We start from the raw sequence: 24,418 nt of genomic DNA on the forward strand, positions 1-24,418 counted from the left end.
TCAGGAGAACTTTGCTCACCGGTCAGTGCCTCCTATGGCCAGTGGCAGGTAAGGGGCAAGCAGCGTATCCGGGCCCAAAGTGCCCTGAACTCCCGTGTCTGCAGACCCGCTCACTCCCTGCTTCCGTGCAGGTCTGAGTGCATGTGGGGAGGGGGGGTTGGGGGAGGTGCAGGGTTGTGTGTGTGCCTTACAATGTACACCATAAGCTCCTGTCACCAAGGGGCTTGTGGTGTGAATTACACACAGGGAAAAGACATGCACAGAGACAGCTACGGCACAAGGCGTGAGGTGAAGGCGTCCCCAGAAAGACACAAGCAAGGTGCTAAGGGAATTCAGGAGGGGATGATGTCACGCTGGGGGAAGGGGCAGAGGAGGGGAGGTCTGGGATGGCTTTGCGTGCTCTCCTTAAATTCCAGTAGGACCGGATACGGAGTGGGGTGGGGGTGGCATTCCCAGCGGCACGAGTGGGAAAGAGCGGGAGTCTAGGGTCAGAGGGGTCCAGGTCCAAATCCACGACTAACTGGTGACCCAAGTGAGTCACTTAAACCTTTCTAACTATTAGTTTACAGAGTGAGAGCATAAAGGATGGGCGCTAGAGCCTTCCTGACCTGCCTTCCGGGGCTGCTGGGAGGTGGGATGGAGTAGTTCATGTGCGAGTGCTGTTCGGACCCTGGAGTTGCTTTTATTATTAAAATAATAAGGCTTCTAGATAAGAACATGGTAATGGCTGCACCTGGATGGGCTAGTAAGCTGTTTGGTCCGATGCCCCAACCGTCCAGGGTCTGAGGGAGGGTGTGGTTGACTTTCTGATACTGTCTCTCCTTGGAAGGTTAAGGATATCCCTTAAATGCCAAGCCTTGTTATTTTATTTCTCTCTCTCTCTCTAATGTGTATTTATTTATTTGGGGCGGAGGGAGAGAGAGAGAGAGAGAGAGACAGAGGGAGAGAGAATGCCAAGCAGGCTCCACACTCAGTGTAGAGCCTGACTCGGGGCTCAATCACAAACTGAGATCATGACCTGAGCCAAAATCTAGTCAGATGCTCAACCAACTGAGCCACCCAAGCACTCCTCATGGGATTTTCTAAAAACTATTATTTATCCTATATCTAAATTCCACCCGTCTATCCCATCCATCCACCCACCCTCCATCCACCCATCCCTCATCCATCCATCCATCCATCCATCCATCCATCCATCCAATAAACCTTTATTGAGTAGATCCTTGCTTAGCTCTGGGGATACAGGAAAAAATGAGGCGCCTTCTCTGTGCTCATTGAGTTCACAGTCTAGTGGGAAAGACAGCCATATAAGCCACAAATCAGCACTTTCCTTAACCCCGTTTTCAGACAGTTCTACCTTTGGCAGCAACAGTTTCCACAGAGCACGGATTATGGGACTTCAAGGTCAGTGATCTTAGGTATCATCTCTTCTATGTCATTCATTTCACCGACGGGGAAATCGTGGTGGTTATTTGTTGTGGAAAATGCTACAACGTCCTCTCGTTTGCTTCTGAATGACCTCTCCTGGATTTTAATTTCAGTTCAGTTCACCTTTATGAAACATCTACTATGGGCAAGATGTGCAGATACAGTGATGGACAAGACACCATTTCTATCCTCAAGAAGGTCACAGTCAAGGGGGAGAAGGACACACAAACAGGTAACAGCCACACTGCTTGATAAAGACGGGGGTAGAGCACAGGGCGTGAAAGTATAGAAGAAGGGCCCCTGATCTGGATTTGGGGAGCTCAGGGGAGGCTTTCTAGAAGGAAGACCTGTGAGTCATCTCTTGAAGGGCAAAGAGAAACCTGTTAGATGAAGAGGACAGAAGGGCATGCCAGGCAGAAGGAAGCATGGCTTGTTGGAGGACCCGGAAGCGGGTATTATTGGGGCTTAAGGAGGGAGGTGGTGGGGCGCGAGCGGAGAGGAGGTGGGGGCGAGGGGCAGCGTGGTGTGGGGCTGGTGGCCAAAGGCCGTCTCTTCCTTCCCGGGCTTGATGAGCACAGCCTCACTCGCTTCCCCTGAGCCCAGAAGCTCCACCGCACCCGCTGGCCTTCGTCTCTGAACAGGTGCCCCTCTATCTATTGTCCCTTGCTTTATTGAGCTTTGCAGATACTCCATGTTTTTACTTTGCAAATGGAAGGTCTGTGGCCACCCTGGGTCGAGCAAGTCTATCGGTGTCATTTTCGTAACAGCATTTGCTCCCTCTGTGTCTCTGTGTCCTATTTTGGTAATTTTTGCAACATTTCAAACTTCTTCATTATTATATTTGTTATGGTGATCCGTCATCAGCGAGTACGACTTGTTGAAAGTTCGGATGATGGTTAGCAGTTTTTAGCGATAAAGCCCTTTTCAAAAAGATTTCAAGTAATCTCTATACCCAGCATGGGGCTTGAACTCACAACCCCGAGATCGAGAGTCAATACCCCCTGACGGACTCAGCCAGGTGCCCCGCGATAAGGTTTTTTTTTTTTTAATTTTTTTTTTCAACGTTTTTTATTTATTTTTGGGACAGAGAGAGACAGAGCACGAACGGGGGAGGGGCAGAGAGAGAGGGAGACACAGAATCGGAAACAGGCTCCAGGCTCCGAGCCATCAGCCCAGAGCCCGACGCGGGGCTCGAACTCACAGACCGCGAGATCGTGACCTGGCTGAAGTCGGACGCTTAACCGACTGCGCCACCCAGGCGCCCCTTAAGGTATTTTTAAATTAAGGTACATACGTTGGTTTTTGTAGATGATGCTATTGCATACTTAGTAAACCATAGTGTAGTGTAAACATAACTTTTTAAAAATAAAGTTTATTTATTTTTGATAGAGAGAGAGAGAGAGAGATGGAGAGAGCGAGCGTGCAGGACAGAGCATCCCAAGCAGGCTCCGTGCTGACAGCACAGAGCCTGACGTGGAGCCCGGACTCACAAACTTGGAGATCATGACCTGAGCTGAAATGGAGAGTCGGACGCCTAACCGACTGAGCCCCCCGGGCGCCCCGAGTGAACAGAACTTTCATGTGCAGGGGGAAACCAGAAAATTCATTGGCTTGCTTTCTTGCGATATTTACTTTCTTGCAGGGGGCTGGGACCGAGCCCGAGGCGTCTCTGAGGCTCCTGGAGAGGCTGATTCGCCTGAAGGAAGAGCCCATCGTGTGGCTCAAGCGCCACCACCCCCACGAAGCCTCAGTGTGCTACCTCCGCCTTCAATGAGCCGTCCTGTCTCCACCACACTTGGGATCTCGGTCGCGGCTCCTTTTCATCCATGAAAGTATAGCCTCTGTGGTGAGACCATAAGCTCCTGAGGGCTGCCTGTGATAACGTTTAGTTTAATAAATACCAAGAAGACCGAGCCCTACTGATGTGGATTTCGGGACACGTGGAAAGTGCTGGGGCTTTGGGGTTGGATTTGATTCTGGCCATGCCACTAGGTCCCCGTTAGTAACCGCGGGCAAATTTTAACACCCGCCTGCTGCCTCAGTTTCCTCCTCTGTAAAATGGCTGATGGCTCCAAGTCACCGGTTGTTCTGAGGACCTGGGTGTAGCTGGGGGCTGGGGGACGGGCTGGGGCTTCCCAGCAGGGGGGGCTTCGGCCCGCAGCAGTGGAGGGCAGGCGAGGCGGCAGGCCAGGGTGGGGGAGCTGATGCCATCCGGGCCGGGCTGAGCAGCTCCCAGTGTGGTCCGGTGGGCTGGCCCGCGAATACCCGCTCGCATCTGTCCTTCCCCCCAACCCCGAGAGGCGGGGACCCTACTTTTATCTTGTTTTTTCGGGGGGGGGGAAGCTGAACATCAGAAGGTAGTTAGCTGCCTGTGGTCGCGTGGCCACCGTGTGGCAGAGGGGACTCCAGCCTGGGCTCTCGGCCACGAAAGCCCGGGCTCTGCGCTCTCCCCACTCCAACAGGGCGGCCGCGCGGAGGAGCCGATTCCGTGGCTCCGCTGTCCAGCTCCAGCCATTTCCAGAAGAGTCTGCAGTGGACCTTCGGCTCTGGCACAGTTTGGTCCCCCCACGCTGTCCGTGACAGCAGGACATAGTGTAACAGTCCTTGTCTGGATCCAGGGGGCACAGCTGGGAGACTCGGAGGCGGGAGGCTGGCCCAGAAGGGTCAGCTGAAGCCGGAGGCAGGTCACGGTGCCGGAGGGGGCACAGAAATGCCCAGGAGCCTGGCCCTGAACAATGATGCTCACAGCCCAGATGCTGTATCTGGCACTGAGAACCGATGCTAATGGCACGTTGGGCTACTAACAACTAATTTATTAGGAAATCATTAAGCCTAACAGGTGCTTTGTCTGGGGATGGGGGTGGGGGGAGAAGAGCAAGAAGACAGAGGGGAAAGGGAGGGAGGGCAGGGCATGCGGAGGGCGGGCGGGCTCTGGAGGGCCTGCACGGCCACGGGCAAGCACGGGAGACGCCAGGCTCGGGTCTGACCCCGGCGCTATGACTGGTGCCGGCTGGGTGGGGGTGCAGGGGGAACGACCACGTCGCTGGTGAGAACAACCACCATCGGGATTATTGTGTGCAGCCGTACTCGGGTTTCTGGGGTTGTGGCTTAGATTACAAGTAATATTTAGCTCTTAATCGCAGCCAACAGGGATTGCAGAGGTGAGGCTGGCACGCAGAGGGCTCTCTGGCCCGTTTGTTGGGAGCTCTGTCCACTTGCAGCTCGGCATTCAAGAGAGCTGCTTTAGAAACCCACTGTGTGTGTGTGCATGTGTGTGCGCGTGCACACGTGTGTGCACACGAGCATGCTTGTGGGCCAGTGCTCGCTCACCTATGTACACACATGTGTGCACATAGCGGGGTGTATGGCTCTCCTGCTCTTCCCCTTCCTGGACAGAAAAATCATTTCTCCCTCTGAAACCCCGGCTGTGCCTGGGGATCCCGTCACCTCCCCTTCCTCACTGATCCCTAAATCAGCTGCGGTTAGAAGGGGAAATGAATTCTGCTCTGCTCCCTTCTCTTTGGAACTCCCTTTGCACACAGTGGGAGCTTAATAAATACTTGATGATGGCTCTGAACCTGGGAAGCGGGCAGCCGTTCCCAGCTCAGACTCTCAGGGCCCCACAGGGCAGATCAGGTGGGGGAGTGGCCACGGCGGGGGGTGGGGGTGGGGGGGGGTGGGGATGGGGGGGGTTGTCTTCCTGCCAGACGCTGTGGTGACGCCGCAGCGCCCGGGAGCTGGTCTGTTTCACACGCCCTGCTGTGGGAAGGCCGGTTTCCTGCAAGCCTTCTCTGGTTCCTTCCCAGCACGCGGGCCACTTCATGGAGGACCCGCTTTGCCCTGAGCAGCACAGTGGAAAGGCCTCCGGGCGGACGGGATAGCAGCTGTGGGTCCCACTGACCTGGGTTCAAATCCCAGCACCCTCCACCGGCCCGGTGACATCTGGCAATTTACTTACCTGTGCTTGTGTGATCTGTTCTTCAGTTTTCATCTGTAAAAGGAGAATGATGACATCATTTGCATAGGGTTGAAGTGGGGGGTGGAAGTAACAAAGCGGCGCCTGCACGCTTACTGCCGGCGTTCAGTAGGTGAGCTTACCCACCTGGGGTCGGGAGACTGGGGGGCCCGTCTGCTCTGTGACCCCTGGAGCTGTAGCTCAACGTCTCGGAGCATCAGGCTGTGAACTGGGGACACCAGGCCCACGTCCCCGGGCGTCTGGGGTCGACCTGCGGTAGACCCTGGCCGGTAACGACCGGCGGCCTGCCCGCCCCACCCCCGCGTCAGGGTGCGCAGCCCCCTCCTTGCGAGGCCCCGCTCCTCCTCCCCAGCGCGCCGCGCGCGCGCACGTCCCCGTCGCCTCGCGGGCTTGTGCCACACCTGTCGCAGCCGAGAGGGCCGGCCCGGGGTGGGGGAGGGGGGTGGGGGGGGGAGGGGCGGCGGAAACTACAGCTCCCAGCCCTCGCCGCGCGGCCCGGGCCGGGGGTGGGGGGTGGGAGGTGGGGGGTGGGGTGGGGGCGGCGGGCCCCTCCCCCGGGGAGGAGCCCGCGCGGGGGCGGAGTCAGGAGGCGGCGGCGCCCCGAGCCGAGCCAATGAGCCCCGCTGCCACCAAGTGGGCTGGGCCTGCAGCGGAGCGCTGGCCGCGGGAGGGGAGAGCAGAGCTGTTGAGCCCGCGAGGAGCGAGGCTGAGCCTGGCCGTGCGCGCTCCCAGAGGGCCGCCTCCTGAGACGGAGTTCCTTCCCCGCTTCTTCTTGCCCCAGGCCCCTCCTGCCCGGGGCCATGCACCCCTGAGTGGCGGCGTCTGGACCCCGGGCAGCCCCAGAGAGCCGGAGCCAGAGAACGAAGACGGGGCCAGGACACCTGCTGGGGGCTTGGATGCCCGGCTGCCTCTGAGGACATCTTTGGAGCGAGGGTGGCTTTGGGGTGGGGGGTTGTGCCGCAGGGAATCCAGCCAGGCCCCAAGATGGACACTTCTGGGCACTTCCATGACTCGGGGGTGGGGGACCTGGATGAAGACCCCAAGGGTCCCTGCCCGTCGTCCGGGGATGAGCAGCCGCCGCCGCCGCCGCCGCCGCCGCCCCCAGCAGCCCCCCAGCAGCCCCCGGGACCCCTGCTGCAGCCTCCGCAGCAGCCCCAGCAGCAGCCAGCGCGTCCCCTGTCTCTGCTCGCCCAGGTCCAGAGCCAGCCCGTCCAGCCCGGCCTGCCGCACTCCTCACCCACGACGCTCAGGGGCCCCCCTTCGGCCAACTCCACCGCTGCCCTCCGCCCCTCCTCCAGGCAAGGCAGCCAGTTCAATCTCAATGACCACTTGCTCGGCCACTCTCCGAGCTCCACAGCCACAAGTGGGCCCGCTGGCGGCGGCCGGCACCGGCAGGCCAGCCCCCTGGCGCACCGGCGGGACAGCAACCCCTTCACGGAGATCGCCATGAGCTCCTGCAAGTACAGCGGGGGGGTCATGAAGCCCCTGAGCCGGCTGAGCGCCTCCCGGAGGAACCTCATCGAGGCCGAGCCCGAAGGCCAGCCCCTCCAGCTCTTCAGCCCCAGCAACCCCCCCGAGATCATCATCTCCTCCCGGGAGGACAACCATACCCACCAGACCCTGCTCCACCCCCCCAACGCCACCCACAACCACCAGCACGCCGGCCCCGGCCCCGGCCCCGGCCCCGGCCCAGCCGCCTCCGCCGGCAGCGCCACCTTCCCCAAAGCCAACAAACGGAAAAACCAAAACATTGGCTATAAGCTGGGACACAGGAGGGCCCTGTTCGAAAAGAGGAAGCGTCTCAGTGACTATGCTCTGATTTTTGGGATGTTTGGAATTGTTGTCATGGTGATAGAGACCGAGCTCTCTTGGGGTTTGTACTCAAAGGTAGGGCTGCAGTTTCTCTTTATACCTTGAACAAAAGGAATATGTAGGTAGCAACAGAGAGAGGGGAGAGAGAGAGAGAGAGAGAGAGAGAGATGGATGGAGAGGAAAGGGAGAGAAGATTGATGGAGGGCGGTGGTGGGGAGAGGCGTTTGCTCAATTAGATGGAGCGCTCGAACTTGGCTTGCTTTCCCAACCCCGGGAGAATTCATTCCTCGCCTTCTGGGGGGAGCACCCCCCCCCCCCCCCATGCACTGTGTCTGTTGCAGACTCTGTGCCGGGGAGGTTGAAAGAGTCCCTTCTGAGAAACCGTTTTCCTCCTGGCTCACGCGAGCCAAAGCGGAGCCCAGCGGCTTCACGCACCAATTAATTACACTCTGCCTTGATGTGCCTGCCAGTCCCCGCGGCTCCCCCTCCGCTCCCGCCCTGCTCCACTCCATTTTCCCCAGGATGGAAGAGAAATAAATGTCTGGGTGGGGGGTGGGGACTCCATGCCTGTCCCTTCTCTGCGGCTTCTCCCCCTCTTCCCAAGTTTCTCTTTTCCTCCTCGTCCCCGACAGACTTTTGGGCAAAATAGAAACGCACCCGTGACCCGAGTCTCCCGGGGGGGGGGCACAGGTGAAAACAGGGGCGGAGGGAACCCGCGGTCCTTTCCCTCGGGAGAGAGCACTCAGAATAAAGCTGCTGCCGCCTGACGAAAATGGCTACAGGTGTCCCCAGCAGAGCAGGTGGGTGCCGCCGTGGCCTGAGCCCCGGGGAGCACCTCTCCCTCAGATGGGCTGACAGGGCTCCCGGATCAGTCAGGTGGAGCGTGTGCGCAGCCGGGGCGGCTGGTGGCTGGGCTTCAGCCTCAGGCTTGGAGATCACGGCCTTTGGCGGGGGCGGGGGGGGGGGGGGTGGTGGTGGTGATTCCCGGCAGGTGGGTTCCTGCCACGCTCGGCCTGCTGGGGGCCCTCGTGCTGCGGGCTGGAGGGCTCGGGGGACCGGGCACTCATTGGACAAGCGGATTTCTTCCCACTCTACCCCTCACCCCCGATTTGTTGTTGGGGAGGAGGGTGTGTGAGTGCATGTGTGCGTGCTGGCCTGTCCCTTGGATTTCTCTTCCTATTTGTCATTTCGGGCAGGGGGTGGCTGGGAGGGGTTCAGCTGTTGGAGGTTTCAAATAGAGCCTGTTTCAGGCTGGGCCCAGCTGCTGTGGGGCTGTCACATTCCTTGTTGAGATCCAGCCGCAAAAACCTAGGAGGTGCTGATCGGATTTCCCTGTCCCCAGCCTCTCTCTCCAGCAGGGCACGGGCAGAACCGTCAAGCCACCTGAGTAGCCAGGACCTAGACTTCCTTCTGTGCAGAGGGTCCCCCAGGGCCCCAGCTGCTCAGAGGGGGCCGCCCCAGCTGGCTGCATGTCCGTAGCATGGGGTTTGAGCCCCTCAGAGAGCAGAAGTGAGTGGGGTTCCCGGCCGAAACAGCTCACTTAGTCATGCCCGAAGGCTGCAGCTCTCAGGGCCTCCTGGGGGGGGGGGGGGGCAGGGCGCTGGCGGGGGGGAGGGGCTGTCCCCCTCGGCGGGGCTCTGGCTCCTTCCAGCCACCCGTGGGGACCAGGAGCCGTCACTGAGGGAGAATGATGAAGGCCCCGGGACTAGGAGGTGGGGGGAAGGGGAGAGACCAGCACCCCAGTGACCCCGGGGGTCAGAGCTCTTCGGAGGACCCGGCTTGGGGCAGGTCTGTGCGCGTGGTCTTCATGTCACAGGAGGGTTGCCACTGGCAGGAGAGGGGCCAGGGCAGGGAGAGGGCCTCACCCGGAGCCGGAGGAAGCGGGGTCCGGTGTGGAGCAAGGGTCAGGGGGCCAACGGGCTGGGTGTCCCCCGCTTCTAAACCGCTGGCGCTCAAGGCGGCACGAGGGGTTATGACCAGGAAGGTCCTGCTGGGCCCAGCTGGTGCGGTGGCTGCCTTGTGTACCCCTGGGACAGCCCTGGCTGTAGAAACAAGGCTCCCTTTAACCCGCTCCCCTGCCTGCCAGCCTTCCCGTCTGCCGTGTGTTCGGGAAGCAGCACTTCCTGGGGTCTCCCGTGTCAGGGCCCGTGGACCCAGGAGGAGGAAGGCGGCTACCCCTCTCGTCCCAGACACAAACAGGATCATTTTAGGGAATCAGAGTGAAGGTTGGATCCCAGCTCGGTGGCTTCCAGAGCTGTGGTCTCGGACAAGCATGTAACTTCTGCGAGCCGGTCCCCCAGCTGTCAGTGGGGAGAGCGAACGTGCTAAGTGTAAGGCTCCAACACGGGGCCTCATGTCATTGTTATTAATAGTGGTGATGAGGGCAGAGAGGTCTTTCCCACCAACTCTGGCTCCGGAATCAGCTGGGCCCTTGACAGACTGGGAGCTAACGCTCGTCAGTGGCGTGAGAAGTTGCGTCTTGTCGGGGAGAAGTTCTGAGAGGGGCTGGAAGCACCTCCGATCACGGGTGGGTGGTAGGGAGGGCACGTCTGCCCCCAGGCTCTACCGTGGCCGGCGGGTTTGGGCGAGGAAGGAGTGTCGCCAGCTGGGAAAGCTGGGCTGCCCTCTCTTTCGCTGGAGATCTCTGGGTGTCCGGGTGGCTTTGCTGACCCGTGTGGACGTAGTCCAGGCGGGCTGGTAGCCGTGCACTGGTGGGGGGCTTCCCGCTCACGGGCCCTCGGAGGGGTTCCCGCTGCTTCCCCGAGTGATTGAAGGCGGCTGACGGGTGCCAGACCTGCAGCTTTCTGGAGCTCTCTGTTTTCCTCCACGGGGCTGCGGACCCCCGTTTGCGTCTTTGGCCGATACTTGTTGTTGGGGGAGAATCTGCCACGTGGGGCTGGCTCTCTGGAGACGGAACCTGGCCCTGCCCTGAGGCTCAGAGTTCATGCAAAAGGGAGCCAGAGTGAGGAGGTGAGAAGTCGGCCAGGGTGGTCCTCGGTCCCCTCCTCACAAGCCTGAGGTGACGCAGGGGGGGGTGGGAGGTGGGCCAAAGCAGGGTCCAGATGGCAGGAGGGGCGGGGCCATGAGTCCCCCCCACCCCGTAGCAGACAAGTGCCCGAGGCGGCCCTCGTGGGCTCCGACTGGTTCCGGGCTATCCCTGAACTGGACGAAGAGTCTAGGGTTAAAAAAAGCAAATAGGTGCTTTATGTCCAGGGCGTAGACACCGTGGCAGGGCTGGGGTTAGAGGTCCCGCCGAGAGGTCCCAGGGATGTGGTCTGTCACGTCTGTGCCCGTCAGGACGGAGGCAGCGATGCTTTGGGGACGCCCTGGCATTCCGTGCTCCTCCAGAGTTGGTCTGAGGCACACCTCCGGCTGTGCTGTGTGCACCGGGACCACAGGGCCCGGCCCCCTCCATCCCGGAGCCGAGGAGCCCCCAGCCCCGGCTGGCCGGTCCCGTGGGGGCCTCCTCGCGGGGACCTCTGGTGTCGGCTGTGACCACCGGAGGGGGGGGGGGGGGCAGAAATGCTGCTGCCACAAGGCAGCCGTCTCTGTCCCCGTGTGTGCCCAACCTCCAGCCCGTACCCGCCCCCGGGCTCACCTCCCTGGCAGAACTGACCGCTGCCGGGGGCCCCGCTGCTCTTCCCGCTGCCCCTGCCTGGCCTTGCTGTGGGGACCGCCGCGGCCACGGGTCCCCCTGGCCCGTCTCCTCCCACGCGTGGCCTCCCCCCACCCCGGCTCCAGTGCTCTTCCTCCTTCAGAACACCTGGGGGGGGGGGAGGCAGGCCTCTCCGCACGCCCAGGGGGGCCTGGGCTCCTGGCCGTCCGCGCTGCGAAGAAAACGGGGTCCCCTCGGGCCGACTTGTGGGGTGTCTTTGTTGACCTCACAGAGGTCAGGGGGTCCACCCTCGGCCTCCAGCCCGGATGACTGAGCAGGTTCGCGGGTCCCTGCGCGGGAAGCCCCTGTCTGCATAAGGGCAAAGTGGCAGCCGGGCTCGGCGGGGTGACCGGCCCGCGCCTCCTGCCAGACCCGGGAGCCGCGTTGGGCGGGTAGGCGGCGTGTTTGCGGACAGCGGCCTCGGGGTGCCCGTGCCTGTGGTTTCCGGTGTGTTGGCGCTGCTGAACGGGACGGAGCCCTCCGGGGACCCTCCTGCGTCACGGCCTGCAGGGCACGGCGGCAGGAGGCGGGAGGGTCGGAGCCAGGGGTCTGTTTTGCACCGAGGTCACGCTGAGTGTCTTGGCCCAGGGAGGACTCGTGAGCCGCTCTGAGAGCGTGGAAGCGAGGCCCTGCTCCCACCCAGGGTGGTGGCGACCTTATTCATGAGCTTCGCGAGGCCTACGGCTGAGTCAAACGTTTGTAACCCCAGAGGGGACGACTCAACAGTACCTGCTTCCCCTTAGGCATCGTCACGCTGTTTGTAACCGTCCGGGAGGGACTTCGGGGTGCCTGCCCCCCCCCACCTGCCCCCCAAGCAGCGTCCATCGCTGGGCATGTCTGCTGTGCAGGCTGATCGGAAAGCTGGGGGACCCCCTCGCCTGCCCCTCACAGAGCTTTCGGGGAGGGGCACTGGCGAGGCCGCGGTCCAAAGACCGCGAAGGTAACTTCAAAACATCGAAGGTAAAGCAACACAAACCGAAAGGAAATTCGAGTAACCACCGTAGAGAAGCCGCGGCCTGGATGGAAATCAGAAGACAGAGCTTTGGTTCTGTGGCAGTTATTTGTAAAGCACATCTGGGGGAGAAAATGAGTACGAATGAGAGAGTGAGGTTGTGAGGGGGCAGCGTGGAGGCCCCGCTGTGCTGGCTCAGCGGCAGGCCCGCCCTTCATTCGGACCTGTTTTCCTTCTCTCTCTTTCCAAACCCCAAAGGGAGAGGGAAAGAATCAGTCATTCCTCTTTAAATAATGAGGGGGGGATTGGGAGGCCACGCTGTTCCCGGAGCCGCGGGGAGGAAGTTCTGGGCCTTTTCTTCTGTGGAGGAAAGTCTGCAGGAGGAGGTCAGGAGGAGGCCAGGGTTCCGCGGCGCCCCCGGGCTCCCCCCGGCCCCCCAGGGGCTCGGCTGCAGGCAAGGGTGCCGGAGGAGGGCTGGGGGCTGGCCCTGTGCCGGCCGCTGGGCGAGGGGGAGGCAGGGGCCGCCCTGTGCTCTGCCTCGATGGCTGTCCTCTGTCCTGGCTGGAGTGCTGGGAGGCGTGGGTGTGGTCCCGTCCCCTCATAGAGAAGTCCCCAGGCCGGACGCTGTCAGTGGGCGGCGGTGCTGGGGTGAGAACCCGGGGCCCTCGGCCCATCTGACTCCCGAGTTGAGGCCTTTCCTCGCCTGCTGCTGCCGGAGAAACTGTTTATGATTCCGCAGAGAGACAGATCTAGGTGGCCAGGCCGGAGACCCGCGTGCCCCACACTGGGAGGGAGGGAACTGTACCGGGGAGGGGCGGGGAGAGTGGGGCAGGTGCAGCCTGGGTGCCGGGTGAGGTGGTGGACAGGCCCCGGGGCGGTGCTGGAGGCCTGGCCGTACTGCCCCCGGGTGATGATGGACAGGGCGGGTGTGGGGGTTATAGACAGAACGAGAGCTCTCGCTGTGAGGCTCCCCGCCCCCCAAACCTGGCGCCAGCCCCGGGCTCTGGCCCCTGCCCTTCCTCGGGAGGCCTCTTCCTCCGTACCGGCCACCCGGGTGCCCACTGGGGGTGACCGTGGGCTCGGCTTGTCCACTGCTCACGGTTTTTCTGTGCTTTCAGCTCCTCGCGACCCCACCGTGGCCCTGGGGTCGCTACAAGCCGCTCTGTTCGCAGGTGGGAAGTGGGGTGCACAGGGGTGCGTGGGCGTGCCAGGTGCCCCTCTCAGGAGAGATGGTTCTAGATCCAGAGCCCAGGGCCCCAGCACCTGCCGTCTCCCTGTGCTGAGCTGCCACAGGCCTCTGCTGGGGGTTTGAGGGAGGGAACCTCCGAAAGCTTCTCCGTCCTGGTTTTAGAATTGCTTTCTTCATTCACGCTGGAGGCTCAGCTTCCTACCTCGGCGGCGTGAGGCCGTGTTTGGCTCTGTGAGCGGCAGTGAGTGTTACAGAAAGGCTGGTCTGCTTCCCTCTTGCTTCTGACTCGCCGTGCAACTGTTGTCGGGGCCCTTCACCTCTCTGGGCCTCTGGTTCTCCGGCTCGGAAACAAGGGCAGGGCCCTGGCGCTGACCCCCCACCCCGTCCCAGAGCTTTCTGACCCCACCGAATGTGCGTCTGTGATGTTCCACTGCTAAGACCACACAGGCCACCGTCCTCCAGCTCTGTCCTCGGCCAGGCCCGCACCCAGGTGCCACCCACCCAGGCCGACCGCAGCGTCTACTGGGGAGGCTCCCTGCGGACAGTCCCCGAGGGTTAACCAGACCAGAATGGGAGGGTCACGGGCAGGGGCCTTTCTGGGAACGAGGAGTCTCAGGAGCCGGGGCTGAGGGGTGCAGAGGCCAGGAGGGGAGCGGAGCAGCGAGGCCCGGGAAGGTTGCTGGGGCCACGTGTCGTCCTAGAGGCTGGAAGCAGGGAGCAGGATGCCTGCACCAGGGACAAGGGCGTGGGGGCCGTTTCATGGCGAGTTGGCGGGGGCCCTGCCCGCTGCACTTCTGTCCCCAGAGTTGTGACGCATCGGCACGGCCGACCTCCCAGCGTGGTGGTCAAGGGCTCGGGCTCTGGGTTTGAGTTCCGACTTGGAATGTGGTGGTGGGTCCTCAGGGAGTTTCCTGGATCTGAAACTCACTTCTCAGACGGCAAGAGAGAATCTCGGCCCTGCCCGTAGCACGGCACCCCGTGCAGAGCCGGGCGCGCACTCAGCCTTGACACGTGCCCGCTGCTGCCCTGGGGAGCCCCGCGCCGACATGGCGCTCCCGCCGACCCACAGCCACTCGGAGGACCGTGGGCACGCAGGTCGCCTCCCACACCGGTGGCTCTGGAGCAGGTGAGCACGTGTGGCCTGTGCCCCCTTTCTTTTTTTTTTTTTTTTTAATTTTTTTTTTTATTTTTTAATTTTTTTTTATTTTTGGGACAGAGAGAGACAGAGCATGAACGGGGGAGGGGCAGAGAGAGAGGGAGACACAGAATCGGAAACAGGCTCCAGGCTCCGAGCCATCAGCCCAGAGCCTGACGCGGGGCTCGAACTCACGGACCGCGAGATCGTGACCTGGCTGAAGTCGGACGCTTAACCGACTGCGCCACCCAGGCGCCCCCTGTGCCCCCTTTCTGATGAAACCGACGGCCCCCCCCTTGGACGACAAGCCCCGGTCGTGTTCCCAGACGGGTCTGCACGGGCGCATCTGGGCCCGTGAGAGGAAGCAGGACGTTCCCCGGGAGGAGGGGCCGCAGCGCTAGCCTGGCCTGGGCTTCTGGCCTCGTCTCGTGGGACCCAGTTCTCCTGCTCACGGTCAGCAAGCTGCGGCCCGGGCACAGCTGACCGGGTGTGGCCGTGCAAACGGGACAGGTGGAGAGGGAACAAAAATAAGCCTATGGAGTCAGGCCAGAGGCCGAGCGTCCAGGAGGAAGGTCAGGGGGACACACGATGACCAGGCAGAACGAGGCCGAGAGCAGGGGCGGCAGGGAGAGGGCCAGCCGGGGGGCCGCCTGGGACAGAGCCAGGGGACCAAGGAAGCGCTGGGGCTTTCTCGTGTGACTTCGAGATGACGGGCTTTCCTCTGAGACCCGTGACAGGGAATTCAGGGATGTGGGGCCTGTGGGTTGAGGCTTTCTGGGCTCTGTGCTGCGGCGGGCGGGGAGGTCGTGCCGGGATCAGCGCCTGCCCCGTGTGGGACACGTTTCCCCCCACGGGGCTACTTGGTGGCGAGGTAACAAGAGTTGTATTCTGAGCGGGGCCCCGGCAGTGCTAAATGAACAACACGCAAGTGATGTGCGAAATAACACGCACGTTGGCACCTGCTATTTTGAGGCCGCTTGCCGGGCCTTTTCCTTAAGGGACGGGCGTGATGCTGTGTCAAGCAAGCGGGCAGGTGCCTGAAAGGTCGCTGCCCCGGGGGCTGGACTGGCTGGTGTCGGCCCTGGAGAGCGCCCGGGTCCCGCGCCGGCGGGCGGCACCTGTGGGAATCGTGGTCTGGTTCGGCTTGAACTCTTAGGCCTTAGGCCTTGGCAGGCTGGCGGCCGGCCTGGGGCAGCCCCGCGCTGCCGGGTGACCGTGAGGCCGGCGCCTCAGACTCTGCCAGCCTCGCGTTCCCCGTGTGCACGTGGGGCGAGCGAGCTCGTGGCCCTGCAGCCTCGTGGCCCGCCGCCCCCCCCCCCCCGCCCCCCCGCCCCCGGTGGCCCGCGAGGGGAGTCCTTCCTGGCCGGGCGCCTGCTTGGCTGCATCCTCACAGGGATTCGCGTAGAGCTGTTCTCCTTCGTGAGAAGGTTCCTGCTGTTGACGAACTGGGGCTTAGCCATGTTTTCTCTTTTCCGGCCTCTACTGGGTCGGGGGTCGGCTTGCTCAGCCAGTGCCCGAACAGGCCCCCACGTGGCAGTGCCGGGAGCCGCTGACCGAGGTGATGTCGCCTTCCTCCAAGATGAGGGCTCGGGCGGGGTGCACCACCCTCGGCCGGGCCTTTGGTCGGGCCTTTGGAGGGGCTCCGAGTGGCGGTGTTGTTGGTGGCGTGAAGGGGGTCCCGGGGGAGCCGGTGGCTACCTGGCCGGGGTGGAGCCTGTAAGCCGGGCAGCCACGTTCTGCGGCCCTGCAGGTGTGCTGGCCTGGGTGGCTGTGGCCCCTGCCCACCTCCGTGAGGGGGGCAGAGCAGGGGCCACGGACCTCCTCGCAGGACGGCGAGGCCCAGGGAAGTTGTGCGACTTGTCTGAGGCCTCTCGGCGTGGCCAGCGGCCAGGGCGAGGCTGGGGCCCAGTACACCTGCTACGGGGAGGCCCCGTTCCAGCTCCCAGGACTGCGGGGGTCCGCGCCCGTAAGCACCGCGTGAGCCACGGGGGACTCTCCTCTGGAATGTGTTGCTCTCCCCCCACTCCTCCTGAAACAGCTCAGCCTTCCACCACGGATCTGTCCAGCTGTGTGGCCTTGATCGGTGGCCTCTGTCTGGAAAGCGGGACTGTAATTCCTTTTGCTGAGGCTGGAGGTGGGCGATTCAGCACGGCTTAGACCTGGCCCCAGGGGGCTCCTAGGCCCGCGCGGGTCTCCGAGGCCTGCTTTTTCTTCCCGGAGACCAGTGGCCACGGGATCCCACGGGATCCCTCAGCTGGTCCCGTGACTCCCTGCCCTCCTGCTCTGGGCTGGACCAGACGTTGTCACTGCTCCCGGAGTGTGGCGGTGCTGAGCCGGAAGGAAGGACGTTCGGCATGAGACACAGACCCACAGACCGGGTCCGCCCTGCCCGCCGGTGAGGGGCAGGTGCCTCAGGGGGAGATGGAATGTCTGGAGCCGAGTGCAAGTCCGTGGTGGAGGCTGGGTCCTGAGGGTCTCCTTGTGGCCGGGCAGGGCCGCCTGTAACGCTCCTGTCCAGCAGCTCGGAGGAACACGCTGCTCTCATGAAGTGGAAACGTCTTCTCTTTCCATAAAAACGACAACAAAGCAACGCAGTCTTATTCAGGAGTGAAGATGAGGCCAGACCGGGACATGACTCAGGGCTTTCCTGCCTCTTGTCTCATTCAGTCCTCATAACAGCCCCCTCGAGTGACAGATGGCCCGCCCGAGGCTCAGAGAGGTCAGGAGGCTTGCCCCGGGCCTCGCAGCCAGGAGGGAGTGGAGTTGTGGTCTGAACCCACGAGTGCCCTCAAAGCCCACCCCCCTGTGTGGCCACCTTGTGGCCTGGCCCTCTCAAGCCAAAGTGCTTCTCCTGGAGGCATCCACCCTGCCAGCCTCGCCACCCCCCCTCCTCCCCGGACCCCTGCTCCGGCCCAGGCCCTCCCATGGGTGATTGGAGCTCGGGGGAGGGGGAGTGCCTCGGGTTTGGGAGGAGGGATTTGTTCACTTTCCAGGAGCCCCGGGAGGCTGGCAGGGCAGGCTGGGCTCTGGGGCCGAGGTCCCCCAGGGGGACAGTGTGTTCTTTCCCCGCATTCCCATCCCCTCTCTTGGGCTTCCTGGCTGTGCGTCCGTGTGGGGGAGGGGGGGGTGGTCAGCCTCTGGAACCTCGGCCTCCAGACCTGGGGGTGGGTGTGCTGTGACTCCACCCTCGCCCGGAGGGGAAGTGCCCAACACTGTCATCGTGTGATCAGAAACGTCCAGACGCATGTGCTCACCAGAACCCAAATTGCGGGGCCGCCCCCGACCCCCTGCTGCCTCTGCAGCCACCCCCCTGCCTCGTCCCGTTCGTGGAGCCCCAGTTCATGGCTCGCTCTCCTCTGTCCGTCCTGCCCATGTCTGTCCCAGGAACCCAGCCGCTCCCTGCCCTCTGCTCCCCGACCCTCGGTCTCCGGTTGTAGCTGGCTCAGGAGGCCGACAGGTGCTGGTGTCCTGCCGGGCCGTGGGGTCCAGGACTGACCGAACAAGACGTGGGGCTCACAGGCGGGCTGGGCGGGGCAGAAGCAGGTGCACGAGGCCTGCTGGGTCTCCGTTCCTGCCTGTCTTCCCCCTACCTCCCCGCCTCTCATGTGCCCGCAGCCGCCTCCCAGCCGGCCCTGCTGCATACATTGTCCAGGAGAGCCTGGCCCCGAACACGGCAGATCTGGGTTTGAATCCTGCCTCCGTCACTGCCTGCGTGCGTGGCTTTGGGCGAGTTGTCTTGGTGTTTCTATTCTTACCCTTGGGGGTTAATCAGAAACCCTCTTTCTGGGGCAACTGTGAGGATTGAATGGCACACCCCACATGCAGAGCACGTGATGTGGTTTGGGCGCGCGCTGAGTGCCAGTCGGGAGTGCAGGTGCAGAGGACGTCCCTGCGCTGGGGTGGGGAGGCTTGTCTCCCGGCCTCGGTTTTGTCATCTGGCAAATGGGAGAGGTGAGGATGTGGCTGGAACAGCCACTCCGGTGGGGAGGTGAGGCCCAGGGAGTGAGCCGGGGAGGCTGGGGTTCCCCGAGCTGGTCCTCTATCCGAGGGCCCCCTGTCCCGGGAGTGAAAGCCTGCGAAGGCATTGTGGCTAAGTGGATTTTGTCACTCGGGAAGCAGCTGAGAGAGACAGGCCCTTCTGGCCAGCCTCCCTCCCTGCTGCCTCCTCCCTGCAGGCCAGCCCTTGGCATGAGGCCTGCTCACTCCTGAGCTCTCCTAGCAGCAGGGATTTAATTACTATAATGTAAGTAGCCGTGGCTTGAGGCCTTTTGGCGGAAGGGAAACAGATTTGTCTTCTCACTGGGAGAATAAAAATCGATGGGAAGGAAAGGACATGTACCTTCCTGGGGCGGTGGGGGGGTGGGGCACGTGTGCGGTTCAAGGACCCTTGCTACTTGGTTTTTGCCTTCCGTGGCAGCCAGGCCGCCTCTGTTTCCCCCGTGATCCTGGGAACAGATCAGCCTACCACACGAGAGCCTACTATGTGCTAGCACTGCCCCTGAGAAATTTGCAGCTGAGTAGGCACCCCAGCAGGAAAACAGATAACTCTGTGCATTTGGCGGATGTGGTTGAACGTCTATCATGGGCCAGATTGTTGGAGGCTCTGCAGACAGAGCAGGGAAACCACAGCAGACAGAAACCCCAGCCTCCAGGAACTCACATTTCAGTGGGTGAAACTGACAGTATACTTTGTAATATACCTGCGAGCTCCGTTAGATGGTGTTAAATGCCCTGAAGAAACACAAAGCTGGGTGGGGAGGCAGAGAGGGCCTCCCCAGAGGTGACATGTGATGAGGGGGTTTTCCGGAGCTGAAAGAGGAGGAGGAAAGAGGCCGGGTCGGGGCCACATCTGAGCGTCTGACGGCCACGCCCATATAGACCGAAGTCGGGCCACGTCTGGAACGTCACACCGTCCGGGAGCCGTGTTAGAGAAGGTGAAAGGGAAATGTGAAATTCACGTTAATGTTTTTTTATTTAACCCGATATAGTAAAAATATTACCACTTCAACACATAATCAATGGAAGGAATTGCTGAGACAGTTAATTTCTGCTTTTCCTACCGTGTCTTTGAAATCCGGTGTGCGTCTCACAGCACCCTCAGTGGGGCACAGATCTTCAGAGGAAGTCCCAGATCTGCTTTTAGAGTTCAAAATTTGTGGCTAAAACAGTGGACTTGGACACCCAAGTTGTTGCAAATAGGTCTACAGCTTTCCCAATAAATGAACGGACCATCGATTTTCAATGTAAATTATCGGAAATGAAATATACTTAGAAATCCTGTTGCACGGGCCACGTTGCCAGGCTCAGTGGTCTTGTGGCCGGTGTCCATCTTGTGGGAATTGGCTCTTCCCCCGGGTGAGGTGGGGTCTCTGAGGGGCGTCGTGAGGTCTGACATACATTTTAATAGGATCCCTCTGGCCACAGAGTTGGGAACAGAGGAGGGGGTGGGGCAAAGGGACCCAGGTAAGGCCGCTGGCCAGGTGAGGGTCATGGTGCTTTGGATGGGGGCGGGACCAGCGGGAGGGTGAGACACGGTTGGATCCTTGGGAAGTTGGGGATTGGATGTGGGGTGTGGTAGTGCTGGGGAAGGGGCGGCGGGGAGACAGAGGGGAGTCAGGAGAGGGCCAAACAAATGTGAGAAGACTGGGGGGAAGGTGGGATTTGGGGCTGGACTGAGGTTTGAGGTGCGTCAGGGGGTGGCAGCCCCAGAGGTGGTGGGAGGTCACAGGACGTGCCCGGGGCGTGGAAGGCTCTGCCTGGGCCCCCGCGCCGTGACGGATGGATGGCTCCTGCTGTTCATTCCAGGGGACGGTTCGTGGCCACCGGCCACATTTCAACAGCATTCACGTCAGTTCTCTGTTCCTCCAGCACCACCACGATCACGGGTCGGAGGCCATGGGAGGTCGCTGGGGTCTTTCTGGGCCAGAACCATGCTTCAAGGTCAGGTTTCCCTGCCCTAGGCTGACCCCAGAGCAGTTCGATGAATGAAAAGGGTCCTGAGCGGTGGAAAGCACCCCTAGCATGGCCGAGATCTGCGTTTCTAATTTTCCCGCGCATCACCTGACCAGGGCGTGGGGCGGGATTCGGGAGAGGCCTCACGGCGGCAGGGCCTGCCAGCCTCACAATCACCGCCGTGTAGCCCAGTGTCCAGGGCTCTCTGGGACCATGCACGGGGCCGCCGTACCTGCCCCCTGACGGCTGGGTGGGGGGGTGGGGGGGACTCGGGAAAGGGTCCACACCTCCTCGCTCCTAAGGCCTCCTCCATCGGTCTACGCGTGCTGGGACCTGGGCCTGGAGGGCGAGGGTCTCAGGACCTGCGGACCGGGGCCACTCTTCTCCGGCAGCCCAGGCCCGCTGGGACCCTCAGCCTTGTCGGCTGTGGGACTTTGGTGATTTAACGTTGGGGTCCGTCCACGTGGAGAAGGGCGTGACGGTGCCTGTCTTGCCGTTTTGTGAGGTGATGTTGATGTGGGACCTGACTCGGCGACCGGACACTTAGGAAGGACTGGCCCTCGGCCCTTCCTCCTTCCAGGGCGGCCGGTTCGTTCCCCATCGATGGGGAGAGTGAATAGCGCCCCCCCCATGACACCTGGGACCCAACCCCCTGCCTCTAGGTCAGGGCTGCCCAACTGCGGTGACTTTGCTCCCCAGGGGCACCCTCAGCGGTGCCTGCTGACATCATCGGTCGCTGCGAGTCACGGAGGGGTGTTACATCTCGAGGGGCGGTGGCTGGTGGACACCCCACCACACGCCACACCGTCCCCACAGCAAGAATCGCCCGGCCCCACATGTCACAGAGGTTGGGAGACCCTGCTTTGGGGGACTGGCCCTCCCCGGCTCTCAGGCAAGAACCGGTCGATGCTACGTCGGACCCTCACGACACCCTCTGCTCAGTGGCTCTGGCCGGGGCGGGAAGGCCCGGGTCAACACTGGCCTCAGTGGGCGTTTCCTTGTTCCTAGCGTCTCTCGGCCCCCCCACAGGCCAGGTCAGGTCCGTAAATGGGACAGCGGTGTCTCTGAAGCCACCTGGGGCCAGGGGCCGCTCGGCCAGCTGCGACGTGCTGACCAGAGGCCATGGGACTGACTATAGACTTTCTGCCCCAGCCCTGAATGACACTTCGGGGGAGGGAGAGCCCAGGACGCCCCTGCCCCTGCAAGGCTGCACGGTGTCCCTCCCAGACCTGCTCCATCCGGCCTCTTGTTTCGCATTTCCTTGAGCACGTGGGGCTGGTCTCCATCTGGGACACGGAGTTTGCAGGAAAACACAGGGCCATTATTTCTGCACCGCGTGAGCGGGAGACAGAGCTGGGTGAGCAGACCTCGCAGGGGAGAGTAGGGTGCGCCGGCCCGGGCATTGCTAGGATCCTTCTGGGTTCCCCCGTGGCCACGACGGGAGACGAGTGTTGCTCTGAGCTCAAGACCCCCGGGAGAGGCAGGGCTTGCAGCTGGGGAAGGGTCCGCACCAACATGTTGAGGGGCTGAGGACCCTCTACCGGGCAGCCTTTCACTGACGCCCGCTCTCTGCTGGGCACTGGTCTCGGAGGGGGACACAGGCAGACAGCACGTGGTCTGGGGTGGTCAGGCCACAGCAGGCGGGCACCGGTGGCAGGTACAGCTTCGTGCTGGGGCCACGCCCGTGCCTCTTCGTGTCTGGAGGCTTCTCAGAGGAGGTGAGGGCTGGGCTGGGCTGTGAAGGAAGGTAAGGCTTTGTGGGACAAAGGAGAAGGGACAGTCTGGCTGAGGCCCGAAGCCGGAGAGTTCCGGGTGTTCTCAGGGAGGGGCGGAGGACGTGGGTTTTTCCAGAAGTGTTGGGAACAGAAGGCTGGAAAGGGGCGTGGAAGCCGGTCACGGGGCCTTGCCCAGCAGGCACTCGGGTCTAAAGGCTCAGAGAGGGAGGGAAGGCCTTTGAGCGGCACAGCAGTGTGGCCAAGCCACGGCAGGCTCGTAGGAGGGCCGAAGCAGGAGGCTGGCCGGGAGGGCCCTGCCATGGTTCCAGGGAGGAAGTCGGGGCCGAAGCAGGCTGCGGTGGGGGCAGGCGCTGTGGGCTCCCTACCCCCCCCCCCCCCCCGTCTCTGCCCCGAGTACCCCGGTTGTACGTGCAGGTCGCTGCGGGCTGTCCCGTCCCCGCTCAGAGCCCGCCCGGCCCAGAGAGCAGCCGCCAGCCCGGCGTCACCCCCTCCTGCTTGTTTTCACAGCCCCGGGCGTGCCAGGTCGCAGCCCGGCTGGTGGGCTGTGAGGCCGGGCGAGCACCTCAGTCCCTGTGCCCGTGAAATGGGGTAGTGATGCCCGCAGGGTGGTCGTGGAGAACGCAGGTGCAACGTTCTTCGCCCAACGAACGGCCACCATGTTTCATCCGTGAGAGGTGGTGACAGACTGGCCGTGATGAGGTGGGTGGGGCAGGACTGTGTCGCCTTTATTGTTTTTAATTTCTTTTTAAATTTTTTTTGAGAGAGAGAGAGAGAGAGAGAGGGAAAAGTGGGGCTCACCCGAAGCGGGGCTCAAACTCACAAACTGTGACCTGATCGTGACCTGAGCCGAAGTCAGATGGTTAACAAGTGAGCCCCCAGGCGCCCTGGACCGTGTCGCCTTTAAAACAGACACAGGTCGGGGAAGGGGTTGCGATACGGAGTTTTGTCTTGGATGTGTGGGCTCTGAGGGGCTGGGGGATCCCAGGAGGATGTCGGCAGGAATCGGGCCACGCCGGGGTCTTCTGCTGGCGTGGTTCACTTCCCTCGGAGTCAGCGCTCCAGAACCCCAGCCACACCGCCGGCCAGCCCAGCGTGGTGCCCGGGAGCGGAGCCGGCACGGCCAGCCCGGGCTGAGTCCCGAGGGGCAAGGGCCCTGGCTTTGGGATCGATAGCCTGATATCCACGCCGGTTCCGCCCCTCTCTGCCTGTGCGACCCGGACAGACACGCGGGTTCTCTGCAGGGCAGTGTGGGCGTCACGGGGATCCCCCGGGGTGAGGGGTGTCGGTCGCCCCACGGTGCCCGGCGCAGAGGTGGGGCGGGGGCAGGGAGGGGTGGCCCGTGAGGAGAACCCAGGGCACAGGGTGGGGGGGGGGGCCGGGGGGCGTGAAGGTGTCAGGCAAACCGGGCCTCACCTCGGGCTCTGCCCTTATTACCAGGATGGCTTTGCGCCTCTGTGTCTCCACCCGTGTGTGGGGGCGGGGCCAAGGACCGGGTTGGGTCTGGGGGCCACTGTGATGCCTGCCTCTGGGCACGGTGACAGTGATGGGTCTGGGTGGATAAGCGCCGGGACGAACTGAGGCCTAGTTCACACGCATCCCTCCTATGGGGCCTACAGTGGGCAGATCGGGCAGGACCGCCCTGAGGGGTGGCCTGAGGACTGCGGGGGCCTGAACCACCCGCCTGTGCTGGGCCGGGGGAGGCGGTGCCTCTTGGGCTGGGCTTCCTCTCTGCTCTTCTCCTTGGCTGCCTCTCCAGAAATGAGACCTGGCCCGTGTGGACAGGTTGCATGGGCAGGGGTGGGGCGGCGGTGGGGCAGTGCAGACGGCCAGGGGGAACGTCTTCTGCAGAGAGGGTGAAAAATGGGGGTGCCTGGGCAGCTCAGGTCATGATCTCACAGTCTGTGTGTTCGAGCCCCGCCTCGGGCTCTGTGCTGACAGCTCGGAGCCCGGAGCCCGCTTCGGATTCTGTGTCTCCCTCTCTCTCTGCTCCTCCCCCGCTCATGCTCTATCAAAAATAAATAAACATTAAAAAAATTTAAAAAAACCGAAACAACTAAGTCAAAGTCAGTCTGCCTTTTATTGTTACCACGTTCCAACTCTTCTAGATAAGGTCGGTGATAAAATTCTCCCGGAGAATTCTCCCTCCTCCCGCGCTGTCTGTGTGGAGATAGTCCAGGAGAGGGAAACTGGCGGGGGCGGCAGGGGCAGTGGAGGTGATATGGAGACGGGACGTTCACGACCCCGCAGGGAGGAGGGCAGGGCAGGGGTGAGGCATGTGGGGTGCGGGTGGCTGCCGTGAGCTGGGGCCACACGGGCCCTCAGACGTGGCCAGGACTTGGGACAATGGTGTGTCCCACCTGCCGGCTTCCAGAAGGAAAGCCCCAGCTGGGCGGCCGCTGTCTCCCGAGGAGGGGGGACAGGAGACAGGCTGGGGCCCACATTTTCCCACCTTGCATAACAGGGCGTGCGTGAAGATCTAAATGAGCACTTTCAGAGTCTTATTACCGTGATTTAAACAGTGTTGTGGGAGGGCCCACGTGGAAGGATTGTGGGAGCTTCTCTCTAGACTGGATAGGCTCAGCG

At 62.3% G+C, this 24,418-nt stretch overlaps 1 protein-coding gene and 1 long non-coding RNA gene across 5 annotated transcripts in view; both read left to right on the forward strand.

Annotated features, from left to right (window-relative positions):
- The first annotated feature begins 633 nt into the window (after nucleotides 1–633).
- On the forward strand, nucleotides 634–1,900 carry LOC131495843 (uncharacterized). Of its 2 annotated transcripts, XR_009254155.1 has the most exons (4): nucleotides 634–720; nucleotides 1,348–1,404; nucleotides 1,542–1,660; nucleotides 1,796–1,900. It is a non-coding gene; the product is annotated as an uncharacterized LOC131495843 (long non-coding RNA). The 2 variants fall into 2 exon arrangements; XR_009254154.1 differs by lacking the exon at nucleotides 634–720 and having other exon boundaries at nucleotides 1,138–1,404.
- A 3,534-nt stretch (nucleotides 1,901–5,434) lies between these two features.
- Nucleotides 5,435–24,418, forward strand: part of KCNN3 (potassium calcium-activated channel subfamily N member 3) — a 114,571-nt gene continuing 95,587 nt past the window's right edge. The window contains exons 1-2 of one of the 3 annotated variants that reach the window (XM_058702292.1): nucleotides 5,435–5,516; nucleotides 6,186–7,291. In XM_058702292.1, coding sequence (XP_058558275.1) covers nucleotides 6,389–7,291 — 903 coding nt within the window. In that variant the 5' untranslated portion in view covers nucleotides 5,435–5,516; nucleotides 6,186–6,388. Of the gene's footprint in view, nucleotides 5,517–6,080; nucleotides 7,292–7,922; nucleotides 8,017–24,418 lie in introns of those variants that run through there. The other 2 variants (XM_058702293.1, XM_058702297.1) reach the window with 2 other exon arrangements.

This window comes from Neofelis nebulosa, chromosome 15 (assembly GCF_028018385.1).
Source record: "Neofelis nebulosa isolate mNeoNeb1 chromosome 15, mNeoNeb1.pri, whole genome shotgun sequence".
Classification (NCBI taxonomy): domain Eukaryota; kingdom Metazoa; phylum Chordata; class Mammalia; order Carnivora; family Felidae; genus Neofelis; species Neofelis nebulosa.